Source organism: Triturus cristatus, chromosome 9, assembly GCF_964204655.1.
Source record: "Triturus cristatus chromosome 9, aTriCri1.1, whole genome shotgun sequence".
In the NCBI taxonomy this organism is placed as follows: Eukaryota; Metazoa; Chordata; class Amphibia; order Caudata; family Salamandridae; genus Triturus; species Triturus cristatus.
The window spans coordinates 375,358,302-375,382,303 of record NC_140592.1 but is presented as its reverse complement, the minus strand read 5'-3'; the positions used below and the strand labels follow the sequence as shown (position 1 = coordinate 375,382,303).

Below are 24,002 nucleotides of genomic sequence, written 5' to 3'. Positions count from 1 at the left end.
AAGCCCGCCTTATTACTGTTCGATCCCTACCCAAGCATAAAACACACATTTTGAATTTACTCAATGATAATGAGTGGGATATTATGTTCTTAACAGAAACATAGCCTAATGCAAATTCCGGTCTGGATATTTCTTTGGCTATAATAAAGGACTATTTATGTTGATAGATTAGTGGGCCTTGGGGGTGGGATTGCCGCTTTTTATTGTCCTAAATTTGTATGCATCTTTTCTATGTTGAAGGGTTTGGGACTCACTGAGAAATTGATCTTTTCTCTAAAGATATCTGGTAACTGTACCCTCTCTGGTGCTCCCGTCTATCATCCCCCAAAAGCCTCCTTTCAGCCTGTGGAGGCTCTGATAACCGCCATCACACCCTTTTACATACAAAGCTCTAATTGTGTAGCATTCAAGGATTTTAATATTCACTTAGATGACTCTTATGATGGATTCGCAGAGAAGTACATAAATTCTATGTCGAGTTTTAATCTTACACAGCTTGTTAAGGATAGTATCGATATCGGGGGCCATATACTCAACCTTATTTTCTCCAGTTACTCCTTGTTGCTGTCAGTTCCTCCTCTTCAACTTACCTGGACTCACCATTTTCTTGTACCATTCTATGTTAACCAGGTCATGACCCAGATGGCTACGTCTAACTCTGAAGTGACCTTCAGAGCTTGGAACTCTATTTCTGATCTGAGCTTTAGCAAACTGTTCTCTGAGACAAAAATGAATATGTGTATGGGAATTGACGCAGCAGTCAATACATTTAATAACACATTATTGTCGGGTTTCGACATCCTGGCAACGTTAAAAACCAGTACGAGGAAAATAACTATTCCTTCTGCTGGTTTGTTTTCATCTTGTTTTCAGTGTGAGAAACTAAAATGTAAACAATTAGAAAGGAAATCAAGGGTAGTCTACGAGAGTAAGAAAAGCAGGTCTATTGTGCAGCCCTGAAGCAATTCAGAAAAAATATTTTTGGGAAAGCAAAAAAAAAGATTTTTTTACTCAACAAATAGAAAATGTTCCTAGAACAATTTTCTAAATTATTGAGTTATTCCTAAAACCTGAGTCTTAAGTGTAAGCAGCGCATTATGACCTCTCAGCAGTTAGTGGAAGATCTATCTTATTTTTTCCACTCTCTTTAATAGGTCCTTTCTGTGTCCCTCTCACAAACGGAAATGTCTGTTATTGGAATCCTTTTAAAAGATTTATTTTGGCTAAATCAGAATTAATTCTGTAAAAAGTAAAATCTGGATTGCCTCTTGATCCATGCCTTCCCCACATATTATCAAAGACAAATACTAGCATGAATCTTTAACCTCTCTCTTGAGCAGGGCAAAGCGACTTCATTTTGGAAAAGGGCACTTACTGTGTCTCTTTAAAAAAAAAAAAAATGCTGATCCACTCACGTTGAGTAATTATAGACCAATTCCCCTTTTTCATATTTTAGGGAAGATGTTGGAAGCTTTGTCAAATCAACAACTACTTTGAATGGAACAATATTCTCCATCCTTCCCAATCTGGTTTCTGTGCTGGGTTTAGCATGGAAACTTCCCTTCTGGAGATTACGGAATATATCAGAACTAATCATGTTTTGGGACAGAAGGCTGTGGTCATTCTATTAGATCTTTCTGCTGCTTTTGCCACTGTGTCCCATAAAATCCTCCTTCACAGATTGGAGTATCTTGGAATAGCTGGTAGGGCCTTTGATTGGTTGTGTTCCTATCCATCTGAAAGGCAGCAAGCAGTATTTTTATCACCTTTTACATCCCAGTCTAAATCTATATGTTGTGGTGTCCCGCAAGGCTCAGCACTGAGGCCCAGCCTGTTTAACACCCACTGGGCCTCTGTGATACAACATTGGGGCTGGAACATCGTATCATATGCGGACGACACACAACTTATGTTGGCCTTTCAACAGCTTGATGATTCTGTGGCCAGCAATTTTCAGGGCTGACTCACAGCTGTTGTAAGCTGGATGTTTAATAGCTGTTTACAGCTTAATGCTGCTAAAACTGTTATCTTGATATTCGGTACACCTTCTCCTATTTATTCTTCAATACTTTGGCCCCCTAAGCAGGGGCAAATACCTGCACCTTCAACAGTTGCTAGAAATCTTGGGGTTTTGTTGGATTTGACTTTATCCTTCAAACTCCAAGTACATGTCACGGCTGCTGTTTGCTTCGGGTTGTTGAAATCTCTGAAAAAACGTTAAAAGTATCTCCCTTTAGCCACGCGGAAGGGTATTACACATGCCCTGATAATATCAAGATTAGACTGTGCTAATGCTCTTTACTTGAGAATCTCGCAAGACCTGCTTAACTCGGCTTCAGTGTGTCCAGAACACTGTTGCCCGTCTTGTACTGAATATTCCAAAAAGACATTCCATCATCTCATACCTTAAATCACTTCACTGGCAACCAATCCGATCTAGAATTAAGTTTATTGCACTTCTGAGCACACCCAGAGTTTTTTTTAGTATGGCCCATCTTACATTAATAACAGGGTAAAAAATATATTTATTCTAGGGCGCTTCGCTCAGCAAATCATAATTTACTTAATGTCCTAAAAGTGCGCTGAGTTATTTATGGTGGCAGATCATTCTCTTTTCTTGCACCCACCATCTGGAAACTCTTTACCTTTGTACCTTCTCAACATTCCTATGAAAGTCTGTTTAGAACCCAACTGAAGACCTTCCGGTTCCTTGAACCTTAGAATTTCTCTTTCTTTACTTGTTTTATTTTAGCCCCAGGACGCTTCTTATGAAGCAGCAGTTGCAATTTATAAATTTATTTTCATTCATTCATTCAATGTGAAGCATTGCAAGTAAATAGTATGGGAATAGATATGTATTTGTGTTGGAAGTAAAGAACTGTAGAATAATATTGGTGTAGGTTAAAAGAGTAAGTGACATTTGCACTGTCTAGCCAGAACTAAAAATCCATGTAGGTTAATGGTTGCCCTCTCATCTGTGCTGTTGCCAGAGAAAAACAACATACAATACCTGGTTATTTAAGACACTTTAATAGCGTTCCAATATTATATGCTACTGAAAGTTCAAGCTTAGGCAGCTAGATAAATAAACAGAATGGTCACAGCTGCGTGGTGGGCAAGCACGTTTTTGGTGAAAGCACACAACTTCAGCCCAACCAGAACATGTACTCCTGGCTCCCAATATGTGAGAGGAGCCAAACGCCCTTTCTAGTGATGCGCACATATTTCTCTAGTGACAGCTATGTCGTCAAGGCAGACCTTAAAAATGTCCCTTCAGAAGAAATGTACTGAGGTGCCACATGGAAAGAGCTACATGTGACTGCTCCTCATACCTCTAACCATAGATTTGCCAGCCTCTACTGTCTTGATTTTGACTCCAGCAAAGACATTTGAGTGGGCCAGGCCTATATGCAATTTTTGTGCACGGTCTTTAGGGAACTTTTCTTCTACTCTTTCTTTTCCACAGTTTTTTCTTGGTCTTCCTACCACTTTTGTTAAGCAGTTTACTTGCTGTCCAATTCACTCAGATCCTGTGATCGAGGCTATACCGTTACGTTTTTGTTTAATTCGACTTCTCCATCACAGGTAACCTCCTTAATATCATCAGCCGTATTTCTCCTTTTCAAGGGAAGCAACAGCTTTAACATATGAAGAAAGCAGGTAAGATGCCCCCTCTAAGCTAGCTGAAAAATAATAACTGAGGCTCACTGGTACTGCATTACATAATAAGACACTGGAGCAGCCTGATTGCCTTACCGTAACAGAGTTCAGTTTGCCTGCCTCTCAGTTTTCTTTATTTTATATTCCCATTTTTAAATACAAATTTCCAAGAACATAAGAACAGCATAGTTGCGCTTTTTAATATTGAATTCGGTCAAAATTGTATAATTTATTTTTTATAAAACAAAAATATGGAAAGTAAAGCTTGTGAAATACTGCTTCCACATTTTTTAAAGATATTTCCTAAAAACAATTCTAAGATCTTGCACTTGGGCAGATATTCAGTGTTTCTGAATTTAAAGCATGTTCTCATGATGGGGACCTGGAGTTAGGAATGATAATTCCATTCTATGTCAGAGGTCATGTAAAAGGGGATGCTGGATTTTATGCTGCCTAAAATGTGATGTCAAGAATGCCAAATTCCATGTGTTGTGAAGATTGTGGGTTGAATTAGTAGATTCTGTTCTGTGAACATGAGTATAGGTGGAATAGTGGCTCTATTGTGTGTAAGAGTTGCAGGGAAGATCTGTGAATCCGGTGCTGTGAGAGTCATTAGATTAGTAGATACCATGCAGTTAAAGTATATAGAAAGTTTAGAAAGTTATTGTATATATGCTGAGTGAGCAATTATATGAGCATTAGAGGATGCACATTGAGAGGGATTAGGGATGAGCTTTGAGAGTGGGATGTGATGAGCATCAAAAGTCACGAGAGGAGCATTTTGTAATCTAAACAGGCCCTAGAGAGAGTATTCAGAGAGCATGGAGCGAGTATTTAGAGGCCAGGGGATGAGAATACTAGATGTGCATATAGAAAGATCATCTGACCAGCTTTCAGAGATCACGGGATCAAACATTCAGAAGACATGAACTAACCATGGGAATAGCTATTAGGGACCTTAAGTGCATCTTAAGTTGAGGGGTAAATGTAAAATCCCCCCAGGGGAATGCCGCCTTGCTCTCACACACACTGGTACAATCCTGTGCAGCTCCTGGTCCCGACATCCCCTACGTGCCTGTCTGTGCGTACCATCCGTGTTGTGAAGCTGGCAGAATGGAAGCCGTGTCTCTGTTCAGAGGAGTGGATGCAGATGGAAGACGGTCTGACTGCAGGCTGGGTGAGGAAAGGACCTGAAGAGGGCGACGAAGAGCAGCTCGTATGGCCAGTAGGTGCCTGCTGCATGCTGCCTGCCCCATCGACATTGTGCATGTGCAAGCACCTGTTCAGCCCCCCTACTCACAATAACTCAAACAGGGAACCCTATCACTCATCTCCCACCCATGCTGTAATCCTGGGCCGCAACAATTGGAGGGAGGTAGTTGAAATGTTGTGGATCCTAGCATCTTTCTGCAGTGCTAAACTTCTACACTCCAACTTCTTTAAGCAAACTTCTCGCTGACTCTAACCGTTTCCTACACAGAACATTGTGGTAACGTTGAGTAGGTTCTCTCTACCTTCAATTCCTGTCTTCAGCAAAGAACCGCAGGAGAGTATGATTTTTTGTGGTCAACCCTGATTCCCTAATCAGTTTTTCATCCTTTACTAAGCATATCAAAGAAATATTTTTGTAAACATGTGCATGCATCCTACAACACAGCCATACGAGCTGAACAAATCTTCCATTGCCCATAGCTCTTTTAAAAGATAACCAATGAAATTTCAGTGTTTTAAATAGACAAAAAAAATAAAAGGATATGGAATAGTAAACACAGACATAGAGTAATCATCAAATACAAACAATGCAAAATATTTGTATATAAAACGTCTCTGCACCAACATCTTGGCAGTCAGCATGATTACTTGTAACCTCGCGTAATTTTCCTGAAAATTCGTGTAATTACACAATGCAAATTTTGCACACCTTTATTTATGATTTGTTTTCAAGTTTCCATTCTGCGTTTTCAGAGAAAACTGGTCACTAGTGTCACTTCCTCGGGTGTTTTTAATTTGAATTTTCCTATTGCTTGGCTTTCCACGATCTCCGTTTTCAGCCTAAAGAGTCCCTTGAGTGGAGCAATATAAAGAGAATTCTGATATGAATGTACTACCATCTAGTTGCCCCTTCCTTTTAATCTGAACATGTTGCAAGCTGACAAACATTTGACGAAGCTTGCCGTCGAAGCCCGAGGGCAGTAACTGAGTGGTGGGAATCAGTCCCATGAAGGTACAGCGTTATTGTGACACTGCGAATATTCTGTCCCTTTACACGTCATCGTCAGAGAAACAATAACTTAATTTTCAGTTTAACTCCTCTGTAGCTGCTACAGCGCATGGATTGCACTGAGGCGCTATTCAAATTGGGACCATCGAACTATGAATTTAGAAACCTAGTTACAGATTCACAAGCAAATGCGTGAATCAACACTTGTAGCTCTACACCTACGTTTGGGTCTAGATGTACACATTTTTACATTTCACAAATGTTTCCAGGAGTATGCCTAGAGAACCACATCAGTTGTAGGTTCGCAGGAGTACTCTTGACCAACTTTTCAGAATTCCATTCTATGTTCCTGTGAAGGCCATCCTGAATGCTTGTTTATTTATGGTGTACAGTTCTGTAAAAATAACTTGCATAAGTGCATGTGCGCTTCATACGTTTTTTTTCCATTCACTTGGAAAATCTTTTTGTTGTGAAGAAGTCCCTTCCCCTACTTCCCCACCGTTCACACTCTAGAAAGAGATCTGCTCCTGCATCGACAAAAGTAATTTTTCCAACTGTTTCTAGTGTGGGAATGGGGTGGATAGAAATTTGTGATTTCTACACACTCACTACTTTGTTGGTGTGCACATCCTTCCCAAGGCATCTTCGCCTTGAGGGAGGGAATATTCCCACATAATATTGTATCATCCTGGGATGAAATTACATGCAAGTAAATATATATTTACAAGCATATATTCATATTTTGTGGGTACAAAACATGAATGGTATTATTTGCATGTGTAAGTTGTACTTGCAAGTACAATGGCTTATGAATCTTGCTTACCACATGCTGGGAGTCAGTGGAATCTGTCCAGTTCTTTACTTTCTTTAACATGCTTGGTATATTGCTTAACCAGTTACAAATCGCAGCGCCCCCTGTGCCATGTTTGATGCTGGGTTCTTCTGTGTTCCAGACCCCTTGTTGAGATCTTGCTCTGGACATTCTACCGTGCCTCCAAGTAAATATGTTCTTCTATTGCTACTAGCTAAATCTGCGTTACACGGTTCTCTGTCCATGAAGCTTGTTCCCATTCCCACTCATTATTCGCTCCGAACTTGATATCACAGAGTTATGTGAATGTCCCAATAATGGTCATGACTTCTCTAAGCTCCACATTTTGGGATCTCCTCTCATGCAGCTTATAGTGCAAGCCCTGTCTTATTCGCGCTGCATGTACCAGGAACAAATTCATCCTTATCTGTCCCTCTGTACATTTAGCCTCCAGAAGTTGAGAGGATACACAGGTGAGCCATCTTCAATAATGACTTCAACTCATTTACTCCAATATACTGCCAGTCATGTCTCCCATTGCACCACAGCATCCCTGCGACATTCCTCACTGCCACATGACAGTTTATCATATGCAATAACCCTGTAGTTTACTTGACCAATTTGTGTGCATTTATGTATGGAAGAGCTTTCCCCAAGCAGCGACATTGCAGTTGTATGTCTCTCCACTTTATATCTTTTACTGCTCTCCTTAATTATTTGTTGAACCTCATCACTCCACAGCTCCTCTTTTTTATCTTCTCTTCTAGGTGTCAATTCACAAGATGCATGACTTTAGAATTGACTGCAGTGCGTATTCCTTCTGTCGCCACTTGGGCCATCAGTGCTGTTGCAGATCTTGGTACTCTCACAAAATGCTACTTTCACATCTAGCCTTTTTGTTGCGTTGCTTTAAATACGATGAAACAACTATTCAACAGCTCTCCTTCCACTAGCTCTATTTCCACCTGTCAGCCACTCATTTCTGTAAATCAATTTACAACTTCAGCTGTCAAAGATTAATTAATTACATTTTTGCGGCCTTATAGGTTTTCTTTCATGCTTTTCTGCAATTAGAGTAGACCGCAGTCATTGTTCATCCTAGAGTGACTGCCTTCTCAGCCTCTGTAACACATCAGTACTGCCTGTCATGACCTTCTGTGGTCAATGTGGTCTGTCCGTGATACTGTGCATGACTCATGCTCTTTGTATTCATACCACTGATGTCAGGTTAGTTAGACTTAGGTTGCCAGTTCTCTCTTTTATGGAAGCAGTGATGTTGTTTCCCACGGTTCTCCCAGATATGAGCTTAGACGATTGTCCCTTCTATCTGAAATCCTTCATTGGGGAACCTTTTATGTTTCATTGCCTCAGTGGCATTTTGCCTCTAGGCTGCATCCATTTTCCATGTCACTGAGGTCTTGTGATAGGACACAAGATGACCCGTCTAAGGCTGGGCGGACACTGGATCATCTTTACTTACATTAATGATATGTTTTAATAGCTACTTCATTATTGTTTGCCCAGCTGGGAGATTCCTAAAATTCTAGTTTCCATAGAAACTACAGCCCACCACTATTTCCATGCTGCAGTGTCTTATTTATACTGAAAGAAACTTGGACGCCTAAAATGGGAATCCACGCTGAGCAACAGCACTGTCTCTCTCTACAGTGTGACAGATGGGATACACAGCGAAAATCCCTCTCATTAGATCCTCCACAAACACCGGCGCACAGTGATCAAACATGAGAAAATATAGTGTTGTTTCCCTGTGGAGGAGGGATGAAGCCTGGGGGTGGTGTGAATGCCTGTCAGCAAAACACAGTTTAATAATATGGCTGTGTGTGCCTTTCGAATGTGCGCACGAAATGCAAGAATTCACCCTTCTGTGAAGTCCCTTAGAGTCCAGAGCATCCTTTCTCCACACAATCTTCAATTGCAAACCAGATGATAAAAACAAAAACTGAGCTTTTCTTTCTGCACAACTCTCATGTACTAGGACATGTATGTTATTGGAAACCCGCCTTGCTCTTATGTCCTGTCAGATTTTGACAAGATGCATTAAATCCTTTTCTACAGTGACCTTGTTGATGCAAGAAGTATGTTACAAGAACATTATTCTTCCCTCCAATGTTCCTGTTTGTAACTGGACTCTTGAGTTTCTCTTTAATGCATACCTTCTTTATTATTTATATCTGTTAGGGTTTTCCTGCAGATCGAGCCACATCCAAGAATATTTTCAAAAAGGCATTCATAATGATTTTTTTAAATTAAAAAAACAAAGAAAAAATGAAAAAAGCTCATATTTTTTTATTTTTAAATCATTGATGTAGAGCTTGCAGAAGGATTAGGCAGTATACGTTCCACCCCCATGATTTTATTTTTCTTTTGCAGTTTGCCATCTGAAATGGCTGCTCTGTTTTGAAAAGTTCACAACACGTAGGAGGACGGTCAAAAACACGCCAGAGTGTCCTTTTCTGTTTTAACACTGAAATGGATAGTTGTTAACGGAGCAGGGGTGAAATGTATAATTCTGTAAGAGAGACCTCTTCGGTTTCTTAAAGATCTGTTGTCGTCTTTTGTCAACAAACTCCAGCTGATTCTGACAGAGGCTTAGCCATACCATTGGCTGCAAATGATAAAAGGGTACGGTCAAATGCTCAGGCTCCTCCGAATTTGGGGAATGCATCATTCTTACCATCTGTTTCTGCCCCCTCTCCAGATGTATAGGCACTATAGTACCTTTGTTGTTGAGCGCTTCACCTGCGTCAGTACCTCGTTATTGTGGCCACTGCAGATGTTGAATTTGTTGTTGACGCCAACACTGAGCAAGTACTCTCAGTTGAGGTTATCTTTGACAAGGAGCCACTTTTGCCCATGGTGTCGTCTTAAACGTATTGTTGGACGTCACGGATCAGATTGATGTAGAAAAGACTCATGTTGTCGAGGATCCCACTCTAGTGCCAGTGCTCTCACCACTTGCTGTCCTACCTCCAGAAAACATTCTGGAGGTTCCAGGATAGAGACCAAGACACTTTTTGATACCGTTATAAATAACTATGTATGCTGATTCAGAGCAAGAGACAGGAGACAAAAGAGTGAGAGTGGAGGGATGAGGAAGCTGTGGATGTGTTTCTAGCCTTGGAGAAATCTCTTCATACAACTCAAGGTCATCGAAGGAATCTTTGCAACATGGAGAGGCTATGAAGTTGTCAGATGAGAGAATGAGTGATAAGACTTTCTCATAAAAACAAGTATTGAAAAACTAATCAGTACTCCCAGTGCTGATAATTCTTGTGAAGCAGACCACCAAAAAGTGTAAGGGTCATTTCTCCTTGAATAGAAAGGAATTGAAGTTGCAGTCGGGATCCGATGTATACCTAAGGGTATGTGCACCCTGAATCAGTGGTGGTACATAGTGCCTGAAAAAGGGTGCTCTCTTAAAGGTCAAGTGTTGGCTGACCTCCTGCTACTATACTCCTTCATTTAGCTGGTAAGAGTGATTGCAGAGGCCGAATAGGATCAAATCACAAATGCCTAATCTCTTTTGAGTCATTATGAAAAACTTCAATGAGAAGAGGTGGAGGAACTACTCCAGAATATTCAGAAGCCTCCCAGAAACAAGACACGAAAAATAATGCATCTCAAATGAAGGGATTAGTTGCACTGTGGGCAGTGCCGATACGTCTTGCATTGTTGCTAAGACTTCATTAGCTGCTGTGTATTTGTATTTGTAGGTTTGAATATGTTGGCCAACAACGCCTACTTAGTTTGCTTTCTGAGAACATCTTTTAGGGTCAAAAGTAAGCAAAATACCAGAAAATATATATTAAAAATTAATTAAATAAAAGGACAATGAAATGGTGAACTCAGTGGGACTTGACCTAAACAATGGCCCTGTTTCACAGGCAACCTCAGCAATCATCTCCATATTATCTGTAGCAACATCAGACTTATCAGTTTTGGCAACCTTAAAGAAGATTCAGACACAGTCAATTATGCAACTCCATTTTCATTCTCCCTATGACACATGTCAGCAGAAGACTGAGTTTTGGAGGTAAATAAACTTTAAGTCTATGGTTAATCTTAACAAATCCGAGATCTTGCTGTATACAGTCAGACAAATTGCTACAAATTGCTGATTGAAAAAAGAAGAATCAAGGACATTTACCGATTTGACCGAAGGAAGTAACATCCCTCTTATCTATACGGCCGAAAGAAGAAGCACCACTATCAGAGCTGTGGAAATGGGTTTATTCTATCTGTTTTTATACCAAAGAATGATGGCAAACTCAGACTTATTTTTGACTTAACACTTCCAAAGAAATATATAAGGACATTGCATTTCAAAATGACAACTCTTCTGAGGGTGTTCATCCCACTGCTGCAGGAGGAGGACTTCACAAATATGCTGGATCTGAAGGATGCTTAGTTTCGCATACCAGTGCATCTGGCACATCACCAGCAGTACCTTAATTTTGTGATAAGCCACATACTTTACAAATTCAAAGTACTGCATGTTAGCATAAAGTTAGCTCTAAGAGTGTTTACAAAATATCTAGCAGTTGTGCCACCACATCTGCGTCCTGAAGAGTATTTGTCTACTCTTACCTGGACAATTGACTGATGAAAGTGAGGCTGATTCTAAAATGCTAACCTCATACAGAGGAAACGATCTCTTTGTTACACAATCTTGGCATCACAATCAGTGTTAAAAAAATTGTGTCTCTAAGTACTTCAAGCTCAGAACTGTCTGGACTGTCCTAAATTCAGTGAGGGCTAAAGCATGCACAATGACAAGAGTTTTGCCAATTCAGAAATTGATTCATTTCACAACTCTTGATAATGAGGAGTATTATGAACCTTCTGGCTGATGGCGCTGTGCATTTCACTGGTTCCAAATGCACATTTGCAGAGCGTCCATTTCAAGAGAGTTTGAGCCAGTGATCTCAAGCCTTGGTTCATGGGAGTCTCTAATTTTGTTGCTCAGGGTTAAGTTTAGCGTTCAGTAGTGAGACTAACACAATCTATTACTGGCAGAACTTTTGCAGACTCTCTGTGGCACGTGGCCGTTACAATGAATGCATTTGTGTTGGAGTTGAGGGCACACATGCCAGGTATGACGGTTTAGGGCAAATGGGTAATGTAGCAGACCCTAAAACACATTAGTACACCCAAGTTGACGCCAGTCAATCTGGTGATCACAGTATTTCAGAAAGTGCTGCAAAACCAGATAATGTGGATTTACACAGACTATGTGACAGACAACGATGTGTTACATTTGTATTTATATGTTACTTGTAAAGTGCTTGGTCACTGAGATGCTTCATGGTTCAGAGGCCATGGGATAAGATCCAAAAGACTGGAGACTCAAAATTCCAAGAACTTTAAACAGAAAATGTGTTTTGATTGACTTTTTAAAGGCCATACCATCTGTATTTTCCTGAATGCAACTTATTTCTTCATAACTTAGGGGTTATGTTATGAACCTAGAAATGTGGAGCTAAAAGGAGTGTGCTGAGCACAAAGATCGCCTAGGAATATGTTACTGAAGGAGGTTATCGACCCCAGATTTCACCTGGGAATAACATATTTGTGTCTTAGAGAAAGGCATTCAAGCTGTACCCTTCCCCTGATGGCCAACCAGCAGACTTTCCCGATATATGATCTGCTGATATGTAATCAAACTTCCTCGGGCACTTTATAATCCTAACTGCATAGTTCTGAACGGCCTGGAGAGTCATCAACAGATAGGTTAGCAAGTCCAAGTAGAGGCTGTTGTAGAAGTCAAGCATAGAATGAATGCAAGTAGCTAAACAGGAACTGCAATGGTTTTTCAGCAAGAAAGCATTTTGGGACATCTAGTACGTTTCTGTCGCAGTAAATAAAATTGGCCATGGCATTTACCTGCTTATCAATGAGACTACCTTATCAATTACTACCTCTATAAATGTAACACCTAGGCCAGGTTACCGATGCTAAGCTGCTCGGTCTTGCTTACATGGTGTTCCAGGAAGTTGTTTCCCATCCATTGCTGGTCGGCTGCTTAACAGTCCCTCAGTCTTACTGCTTATATTGCAACTTGTATGTCTGGCCTTGTAATAAACTGTGCATCATTTACATCGGTAAGTGGTAGGGACCGTATGATCTAATCAGTTCAGATAAAGACCAGACGTAAGTGGTAAACAGGAGTGGGGGAGAACCTATCTCTGTGGCACCCAACTGGAAACCTCAAATTTTACTGATCCTAACAGAGGGAGTGACATGGTCTGAGAGCGCACTTACAGAAATTATTGCAACCATGTCAACATGACACCTAAAATGCCTCTCTTGGCTAAGCGTTGTGTTAGCACCTTGTGGCTCTTAGAATCGCAAACGATAGAGTGGTCTAGCAAAACGATTAAGAAATAATCTGTTCTACGGTTAAGAGTTCCACTCTCTTTCTTTCATATTTGTTGGACCCCACATATAGATACATTCACAACAGACAAGAAATGACCGAATTTTGTCTCCAGGTAGCCACGCCCTCAGTCACAAGGGAAATTGTCTCTCAATAGGCATTTGGTTATGCTTTTGCCTCTCTCCCTCTTGTGCCATATAGCATACCCAAGATGCTGCAAGCACCCATTAATTCTATGGAAATTCCATAATCACATGCGTTAGCTTAAGTCTTCTAATAGGAAGAATCACATATATGTTATAAGACAGCAATAATGAAAAAATAATTTTGAGAAAGTTCTTTCTGTAATCATTAAATAGCTAACAAATTAATAATTAAAGAAGAATTGTGCAACCCTGACTTTGCAAGATGTTACAAATGCTATAGAATGCTCTTCTTGACCTCATAGAGGTTTGTATCCTTTATGTGTACACCAGATACAGAACAGCTTTCGCTTTCATGCACAAGTGGTAACCTATTTTTAGGACCCGAAAGGAAATTAAGATGTTTATTAGGTGTCAGGGTGCCAAAGTTGACAACAGGTTGTTAGTTAAAGATCTTCTCTCGCACCCTGGAACGTGGTTCCTGGGTGTATAACAACGTTACGTTTGGTTTGTCAGATAGTTGCTGAAGGGCACATCTGGGCAATCGGAATTCTCTTGGTTTCAGATCTTTTGAATTTCTGTAGCACTCTTGTCATACGAGGAATAGGGGTACATTTAAAGCAAGTTTCCTCCGAGCGACTCAAAGGGGCATTCCACTGATACCGCCCAACCCATAATTTGAAATATGAGCATTTTAATCAGTAACAAACAAGTCAGTCTCTAAACAACCCCAGCACTCGAGCACTCAGTTGCCTGTGTGTTCAGAACCCATTAGTGTAAGAACAATTTTGTGCAAGGACAGTGTGCTTAGATTGTCTGCTCTGGTGTTATGTTCTTCTAAGGACTGAGCCATGATGGAGAATCCTGGCTTCAGGACATTGTGGCAGAGTCTGGTTTTCCTCAGGAGAGGGCATAGTTTTGTTTTTCCCATGACATTAGGTAAAGCAGGAAGAGGGAGGCTACTAATACTTCTGCAGATGGCTTGTAGCAGGGTCATTAGACTCCTGGCATGTAGAATGGCCAGAGCTTCTGCATCGGTCTCTGATCGCTGATAGGTAAGTGGCTTGTCATTTCATAAAGAACCTGAACTTTCCTAAGCATCCAAGGCTCCTGATCTGGGGCTGGGGACACTGTCATCACTTCATATACAACGCCTTGTATGTTAGGGCAAGTAGGTGAGTCTCCAGGTCTGCTGAGGTATGTCCCTTGCTCCTTAATTCTCCTGTCATGTGGTACTGATGAAACTGTTGTGCGCCCCTTTGTAGCCCAACCACGGATCAGATGACAAGCATATGTACTTTTGTTTAATAGCTAGAACATCAACTTAAAGGGTTATGGTCAACTTGAAGGGGTTTAGGCTTTTTCTGTTAATGAGCATTATATGGATTTCCATCCTTGCCCATCCCTTTTCCTCCCTCAACTAATTTAAGATTTCTATAATTTAAATTAGGCAGTACATATGCCTTTGTTTGATAATCCTCCTACCTCCGCGTCCCCTTTTTAGGTATCAGAAAGACAAAAGCAAAGATCTGAGGATGTTGTGTACAGTCTCAGGTTCATGGCCTCCTGTGGCTAAATCAGCAGTAGCTAATTCGTTTTTCTCTTGCATAGGTTTTTCCAAATGATAGTTGTCCTTGCTGGGAAACTAACCATTCTCCTTATATGCGGTTAAGATTCCAGCACAGCTTTGTTAGGCCTCATTTCAATCTCAAACATTTTTTGGGCAGAAGCTATTTCAAAGCAGTCCTGCGTGGACTGAGATGGCAAAGCTGGTAGTCATTTTGGGAAGGCTGCCTCTCACAATCTGTTCCATTTGGTTGAGCCATTTCCTTTCCAGTCCTTGATTTATGAGGCTACTGCTTGCTAATTTAACCTGACTGTTGTGAACGGTAACAAAGATCCTATGATGATTCTCGGGCAGCCTCTGCAGTAATGTTTATTTCATAAATGGATAATTTATTCTAGATGTGGTTTTCATATTTTAATTATAAATATTATTTTTAAATGTGTTCTGGGATCCAATTGTACCTGCAGGAATATCCTAACTGACCTGTGGTGTGAACACTGCTTATGTGCAAGTCCCTTCTCGTCTAGGAAAAATGTGCTATAGAAACCCTCTAATGGTAACAACAGTGCAGGTATGCGTTTTCATGAATGCAATTTCCAGACATGTATATTACAGACCGCTCAACCGTTGTTCTCATTCGCTCTGAATCTATTAGTGATAAGAAAAGACAAAAACGGCCTCTTACCATGGTTCCTGCAATTTCATCGCTAGCCTCTTACGTAGGCTCTCAAACTTTCTGACCCTTCTGTTCAAAGGCAGATACTGTGTTACTCTGGTGGTGAATCCCAAAACGCACTCCAGAATACACTACAGTATGCCATGACCAACCGTACACATGGTTTAGCTCACAGTAAATACAACAATGTGGCTCTAGTGAATTGATGTCCTCAAAGAATCAGTTCTTGTTCTTCTCTTCCTCACAGGGAGCATCTTCTCTGGAGACTGTCCATTTCGGACAGTGGCTCTATTCTTAGTTCTCTGCCTTATCCTTTCTGCTTGTTGTCCATTGTCCTTTCCATATGACTGTCTACCTGGCTGAACTGTGGCCTAAGAGTGATTGCAGCAAAATGATGCCTGCATGCCAAGAAGTGGCTGTTTGTTGGGAGTGACTGCATTAAGTGAGTAGATGCCAAGAATGACTGCTTGCCTTAAGTAGCTGCCTCCTGCAAATGCATGCGGGGAGTGACTGCATGCTGAAAGTCACAGCATGTCTGAAATGGCTGCATGCTCTAATGTAACCGCATGCTAGCAGTGACTACATGCTTGGAAGTAAATTATTGCTGGACTCGCTCCACAGTGGTTGCCCATTGGGTTCTCTAGGTACCTGCTTAGAGGACTGGAGAACCTTTGAATGAATGTTGACAACCTTCCATCATGCTGTGTCCATTCCACTCTCTTCCAAGGCTTAAGAAAATCAAGTCAAGTGACGCCTACAAAGCAGTGTGGGGAAAGAGCCAGGATGGGGTGGTCTCTGCACAGCCGTCAAGAGTCGCAGACGAGAGAGAGCAAATGATCATGAGTGGAGGATACATTCGCAGGTAAACGCAAGCAATCTAGTGCTCAATCTCTGGCCTACCTCTATCCAGCAAACTAGTATTTTCTGCTGACCTTCTACATGGCAAACAAGTGTTTTCTGCATTGCCTGTCCAACAAGCTGGTGCTTTTTGCTCATCTTTCTTTTATTCGGCAAGCTTGTGCTTCCTGCTTTAAATTATCTCTTGCAAACTAGCACTTTCTGCCTTTCTTTTTTGTTCAGCAAGCTAGCTCTTTCAGTTTCATTTTTAGGTGGCAAGCTAGTGTACCCTGCCAGACCTTCTTGTGGCTGGGAAGCTTGCACACACTGCATGACGTTTTACCTAGCAAGCCTTTGCTATCTGCATGACATTCTATCAAGCAAGCTAATTCTCTTTATATTTGCCTAAAACTAGAAAGCCTTCTGTCTAGATTTCCATGGGCTGCTATACAAGTAGGCTCAGCCGCACAATTTTCTATCAAGCAAACTTGTGCTCTGTGTGGTATTCTATCCATCAGCCAAGTGCGCTTTGTCATTTGCAGCTTACATGCTTGTTCCCGGTTTTTCGTACCACGTTTTCTGTAGTTTGGCAAGGCAGCATGCTCTGCCTTTCATTTTAGTTAGACAGCTGAAATACTGCGTGGCAAAAATACTGTTCTTTCTACATATACATTTAGTAGGAAATTCCTCTCTGCTGGATGATACACTGGTTCTCTTTACTACTGAAGCAGAAACTAGAAAGAGAGCCATCTTTGCCTGATGCGTCCAGCAAGCTAATGCTCTCAACTTTTGTAGCTGTCAAGATAACCTCCTCAACTATGGCATTTTCTTTCTGGCAAGCTTCTACTCTGAAATTCGCTCCTTCTCTCTCTCCTTCCCACTTGTTGGAAATCTGTGGGCTGGACTAGAGAGCTGGCTTCTCCAATAATTGCTGTCACTTTTAACATTTTGTAAAGGGACAAAGCCTGAACCTCCCTTCCTTGTGCACTGGTCCTGCCCGCTATCCAGTGCGTCGCCAGCCACCCCAGCCCTCTGACAGGTGAGTAGTCTCATGCCTTCCGACACAAAAGGCATTAACCCCCTCAACACTTGACGCTCATTCTACTATGATGGCTTTAGTGGCTTTCCATAGGAAAGTACCTCTTGCATAAATAAGCAGGGCTGCTTCATCGGCTACAACTCATGCCTTGTGTAAGCGTTATCCTAGGAGGCAACTTCTCGTGAGGAATTTATCTGCAGCCAGTTTGCTTGATCCTTGGTCTCCCCTTCCGAGTCAGAAAACATCACCTTCATGGTGATGCTCATACTCTTAGTTCTTGATATTTCTTTTTCTTAACAGCCACCCAAATATTTCCTCGTTAATCATATACCATGCCCCATCCAGTCTTTGTGTGTGCAGAGTGATCCCTGTCACCTCATGAGAATTGGTGGGATATATTACAAAACATAATATTTTCTTTCGTAATAGATTTTCAGATTTTCATTTTATCCTATTTTAGCTTGTTCGTTAATGGTCAACTTTGGATGAGGAAATGCACAAGAGTTTTCTGTTTTTTGTTTTATTTTATCTTTATTTTTTTACTTTTAAATGGGTTTAGGGAAAAGAAAGACTGAAGGCACATAGCATTACAGGTCATTATAATAGAACTGCCTTATGCAGTCCCATCAGAGACGTAGTTGCACCCCAATAAGATAATCATGAAGTGCATAATACCAAATATTTTTTTTTTTTAGCAATCTCGGGCAGATCTGACCCCATTACCTAAATGTCCCTGACTCCAATAAGAAAAGAAGGAAGGAAGAAAGAGCTAGCAGACGGATTAAAGACTAATAACAAGAAAAACTGGAGTTTTACATCTGACATTCCCAAAATCCTAGAGAAACAACCCCTCAGCTACATGAGCAAGAGACAGGAGAATGGCCCGACTTGGAGGCACCCCGGTGGCCACCCAGTCCCAACGACCTCCCAGCCTCATCACAAACCAGACTGTCAAGATAGGCTTGTATTGAGTCCGCGTGAGTGAACACATATTTTTTCCACCCATGATTCACGGTCATTCTTATGGGAAATCCTACAGATGCCTTAATGCCCTTAGTTGACTAAGCCTGTTTGATTTCCATCAGAGCCCTTTTCTTGACAATTGTATTGTGGTTGAAATCTGCAAAGAGCAACAGTTTTTCCCTTTCCCATGTCACCACTTTTATTTGCATACTGGCCCCCCAATCCGAGTGTTCTAAACAGAGCTGTTCTCCACATAAAGATAACATGATATAATGAGAATATGAGATGATGGAAGAATGACACACTCCCGCGCCCGTTTCCTTATCTAAAGGCAGTCTTAAATGTTGTGGCTGAAACAATTGATAATAATAAGACATTTGAAAAACACTCATAAGAGCAGTGGTGTTGGAGTTACTGAACGGATGGAATTCATCCTATATGAGAATAGCTCCTGCGTTTTAACGATTTTGAAACCTTCATAAAGTTTGGTGAAAACTTCACATCTTTGTGAAGGATGCAGAGTTAGTTGCAATGACAATTGTACTTGGAAAAACAGCAGAAAGTAAACTCGAAGAGAACAATTCTCCAAATATCTACCATTCTGCAAATAAAACATTCACACATATATCCTGGCTTAATCTTCCAGCATAGGTGGGCCTGGTTAGAGTGAAAGTTATCGAACTCTGCAATAAGAATTACCTTGCATCTTTTAACATCCATAGATGGTTTTCTTTTAGCTCAGTAAGCTCCGAATTCGTAAAATTATTGTTTTTATTTTGAGAGCATAGACACGGATGCTCTTAAAATTCCCTTGTGTCTGTCCATGACTTAAAAACTGAAGCTCAATCCAACCAAGATAGAATTCCTGTTATTCTTGTCAGGATCATCAAACGAGAAACAGTTCACACAGGCTTAATGCCATGAACCCCGACAGCTTGAAACTCCAACTTTCACTGAATGCCAAGTCACTTGGGTTCACCCTGGAGACCAACTTCACATGTCGAAGACCACATTACCAAAACATCATAAAGGTGTCCTTTTACCAGCTCTCACTTCTAAACTAAAATGTTGTGTTCCAGAAAGCAATTTCAGAACTCCTGTTCAAGACCTCGTACTCTTGCATCTGGATAGTGGTAATGCCGGCTCTGGGACCTCAAAGATTCCACACAGGCCTTCTTTAAACGCAGCATACTCCTACACCCTGCAGCACCGCTCATCCTGGTCTCATCCAGGACTTGAAGACATATGATCACTGTTATCTTGATGTAACTCTGTTGGCTTCCTTGCCAACCCACACCATCTTCATAATTTCCAAAGCCATCACGACAAGCACCCCTGCTATCTGTCAGGTAAGCTCACCATAGCTGGTGGTTCTTGACAGACTCACAGCCAGGACACCGTCAGACAGCAGAACTACAAAGTGTAAACATGAAAGAAAAGAAGCAGCAGGCCTTTACTAGGCACCTAGGATCTGTAATAACATCCCACGTCCTCCAGGAATGCCCCACTGCTGCTCCAATTTACTAAATCTCTTTAAAGAACACTACAATGCACTAACAGGCTGCATATTAGCCACCTCTCCTATCCCTCATTGACTTCTATTCTATTCTTGGCTTTGACACTGTAAAGCGCTGACTATCTTTTGGCTACTTTTGCACTATGCAATACCACATACATACCTTAAAATATGTTATATGTAATTACTGTTTAGTAATGTTAGCACATAGTCTTCTTCATAAAAATTGTTTTATATAGTCTTCTTCATAAAAATTGTTTTATTGATAATCTTTGCAGTTTTTCTTTATTTTTAGTTTGCTATACACAGCAATAGTATTTCTGTCTTTATTATATTTAGTACCATCCTCATTTATTTCATATTTTATTCTGCTTGACAGATTTGGGCAGCTGGTTAATTTTCCATTCTTAAAAGCCTCTTTAAACCATGAGGGCTCTGGTAACAATCCTGGACAAGTTCAGCAGAAACAGCAGTTTTACAACCAAAATTTGGTATGCTGATAGAAAGGTAGACAGTTTATGCACTTTCGATGCCCAGATACAGAGAAAAGGCAATAGTATGCAGCATCCTAATATGGAGAGTGAGAGTGTATGCGAAGGATAAACAGTGCATGCACAGCCCAGACAAGAATAAAGAATGTGAGTGTATACACATTTCAGATTCATATGCACTGTACTGCATGTAGTAGCAGTCCCTGTTATTAGAGAAGACTTTTTCTGCATTGCCAAAATGTTTGGAATGTGTATATTTTTAGGTGGTTCTCTTTCAACTGTCCTTCGCTGTAAAGTGATGCTTCTCACATCAGGTTGTACTGAGGCTGTCTCCAAACTGGCACGCCCTCAACATGGGTACGATGAAGTGTGAAATTTTAGCTCCTGGCTATCATGAGCATCTCTGAAGTAGTACTTGGGGCAGACAAAAGAGCACAGTAGACTTCGAAATGTCCTCACTTTACACAACAATATGTGCAGTGCCACCCTAAACTCCTAACATCTACCAAATGGCTGTGCTCAGGAAGATCTAAATAGGAGCCCTGCGCTAACAAAGACTTCATAGAATTTCTAAAGGTTAATCTTCCTGCCTCAATCCTCCTGACTTTAATGTCTTGATCTGCATCCTTCAGCCACAAGAATGCAGGCAATACATTTACACTGTCTATGGAAGCTGTCCTCATCATCCATCTTGTGCCATGCTAAATTAGGGGCATCCTAACTTGATCCCGCTGGCTATAGTTTGGGTTTTCAAGTAACAGCAGCTCTTTACACAAAATGTGCCAGTAGTCTACACCCTCACTAGCAGATATATAGGCCTAGCCAACTGTATGAGATCTTAGAAAACAACATGCTGCCACCAACTTATGTACTAAACCTAACAGAGGGACTTTAGTACTCTGCCCACTCCGAGGTTACACTTGGTATGCCCTTCCAGGTCAGAGGATAGGACCTGTGGATGCCAGATACACGCAGACGGGCACTCAAGGCAGGGTTACTTGGCTGTAAACAGAAATCAATCCTAGAGGCCGACACACTGTAAACTTACATCTAGTGTCTAACTATTACACATGCAAATAATGTTGTTTTCTTGCCACAGTTTTACATCCTCCGATTGCATCCATCCCCAAATCCTCCTCCCCATTATATTCTGAAACCCTGCATGAATATCTGAGCATGATTTTAAACTTTCAACTGTTCCCTCTTCTTTCCTTTGAATAACCCATCATTTTCTACATGCTGTAAATGCCTCCTTTCTATGAGTATGCACAAGTCCCAGTTGCATACCTGCCTGTTAATCTCCTTTATTTAATTTCTGTTAGTTGCCGACTCTTCAGTTCATAGACGACAACTATCCCGTCTTTGAAACCATATCCATGCAACCTAAAAATATCTAATCACCTCCAGCCTTTGTATCCATCCCACTAACTATTTGAAATAACTCACATACACCTCGCTAATGATACCACCTAACTACTATCAATCTAATCAGTCACAAAGAAACTGGAGCAAAAGCATGGCGTGGTTTCCTTGGGAGTGCACGACTAATCCCAGTAACTAACAATAATCACCTGATTAGTCCTCTGTCTAACCTTAGGTTTTTGAGTAGCGTGCCACTCACCTTAAAATGCTTCTATGCCTCGTCAAGCTAGTAAGCACTGTAGAAATCCAAATACAATACAATATAATAAAAGCTAGCTCGGCTGATTTTGCACTGTTTCAGTTTTCAACGTTTGTGAAGGGTAAAAAGAGGGTATTTCGGAAAACTTTGCTGGCTAAAACAACTTTACATTACCCTAAAAGAAGTGGAGGGAAATGGTTGCTGATGCAGAGTTATGGGCGTGGCTGGTGCACAGGTAGGGAGCATACCTGCTTGGGTATTTACAAAACTGTTAAAGTGACAGCATTTTTGGGGCAATGTGTTTTTATGGTCTTGATCGCCTGTGTATTCATTTGTAATCAGTACTAAAGGAGGAAGAGCAAGAACTACGAGTTCTTTTCTGTTCTTTCTCATTTCTAGAGGTTACGCAGTTTCTTTTAGGTCGAGCCTGGGCAGCGCATGCGCTGCTCTGCGAGGCATGCTGTATTCAGGTAGGAACTTGAAGCTCTGCACCCTCTCCGCCCATATTTTTTATTGGCTTGTGTCATTGTCCACTGTAAACTGTAGCTGTTCATCAGTCAATAGGCTTAGTAGTCCCTCCTTAGTACCGCCTTGTCTCATTTTGTAACCTCCCATGGCGACATACCCTGATACGTGTGTTGTTACTCGTAGGCTTTTAATTACAGCCTCCGACCACTATTTTCGCAAATAGCTGACACGCTCTCTCCAAAAGCTTTTTAAAACATTTAATAGCATGGGCGCTGAACACATTTGCAAAGCAATAGGTCTCGCATTTGCGAGAGTTCAAGCTATTGGCATTGTAAATGACAGTGCCTTTTATTTATCTGTTTTAAAAACAAAACATAAATAAAAGCCATTGTCATTTAAAATGCCAATAGCTCAAACTCTAGTAAATGCGAGATCTATTGCATTGCAAATGCTTGTTTTTATTTCTTAACGTTTGTAAAATGTTCTCTTATCTCAATACCATGTGTTTTTACTGGATTCACATGCTTGCTGCTACTGCCACCGCGTGGCGCTACACGGAACAGGCAATATATGTTTCCAAACAGCCTTCCGGGACATGGCTGAGGTTGAATTTAAAAGCCCTTTAGGTGTGCAGCATGAATTTCCTCGATTTTCGCCATGATCACCGTTTTTCTTGCCTTTATGGCCCTTTAATAAGTCCGCGTTTTATATTTACGTTGAATTTTTTGGGCAAAGCAGTATTTTTCATCGCTGCACGTTTGTGACATTGCGGATTCTAGGAAAGCATGCACGTTTACCATCCGACTATGAATTGTGGACGTTCTAATTGTAGGCCAAAGATCACCAACATTTCAGAGCGAACTGCCAAAGATGAGGAGTCTGAAGGAAGGACCCACTGGACACCTTAAATTCAGCAGAAGAGACGACGCTGAAATGCTCCATAATTGGCATTATCCATCCACGTTTGAAAATTGTGACATAGGTGTTTAACTAGTGGCCATCAGGAACGAAGCATGACATTGAACTATCACTTGATAACAAGGCATAGTGACAGTCATTCGGTGTTTAAACCTGTTTCAGAGTCCGTAAAATTGAGCGTATTCGCTGAATTCCAAGGTGGGGGCAATTTGTGTTTGAAGGAGAGTGTTGGAATTCTGGTTGGTGTGTTCATTTAAGAAAATCGAGGGAGATCTCGGACTTTTATTAGTCTTTTGCTGTGGGTGCTACAGCCTACATTCTGTCATGCTTAGACACCCTAGCACACGTAACATTACAATTATGGTTATTTTCCCATGTTATTTACAACACAAAATTAATCCATTTAGTCGAATTCTTTTCTTTTTTTCTTTGTCTTTAATCCAGTAAGATGTTCTTGGGCCAACACGTGTTTCGTCGCCTCTGTAATTTTATACACGCGACTTGTTCACGGCTGAACAGTAACGCACACGAGGAGACCGGCGTGGGGGGACGTTCTACGGAGTGACCAGAAACTAGTCAAACGGGAAGCCGATTTGCAGAAGAGGGGTGCTTATTGATCGCCCAAACGGAGCTTATAATTTGTTTTATTTCGGAAAATACCCCGTACCCCACGC

General features: G+C 41.1%; 1 protein-coding gene across 4 annotated transcripts in view; it reads left to right on the top strand.

Moving 5' to 3' along the window:
• Positions 1-24,002, top strand: part of LOC146797981 (synaptosomal-associated protein 25-like) — a 396,023-nt gene that overhangs the window by 315,035 nt on the left and 56,986 nt on the right. For 3 of the 4 annotated variants that reach the window (XM_085625207.1, XM_085625209.1, XM_085625208.1), the window contains one exon: positions 16,203-16,337. In XM_085625207.1, the coding sequence (XP_085481333.1) occupies positions 16,203-16,337 (135 nt within the window). Of the gene's footprint in view, positions 1-4,708; positions 4,886-7,459; positions 7,552-16,202; positions 16,338-24,002 lie in introns of all 4 variants that reach the window. The other variant, XM_085625206.1, reaches the window with a different exon arrangement.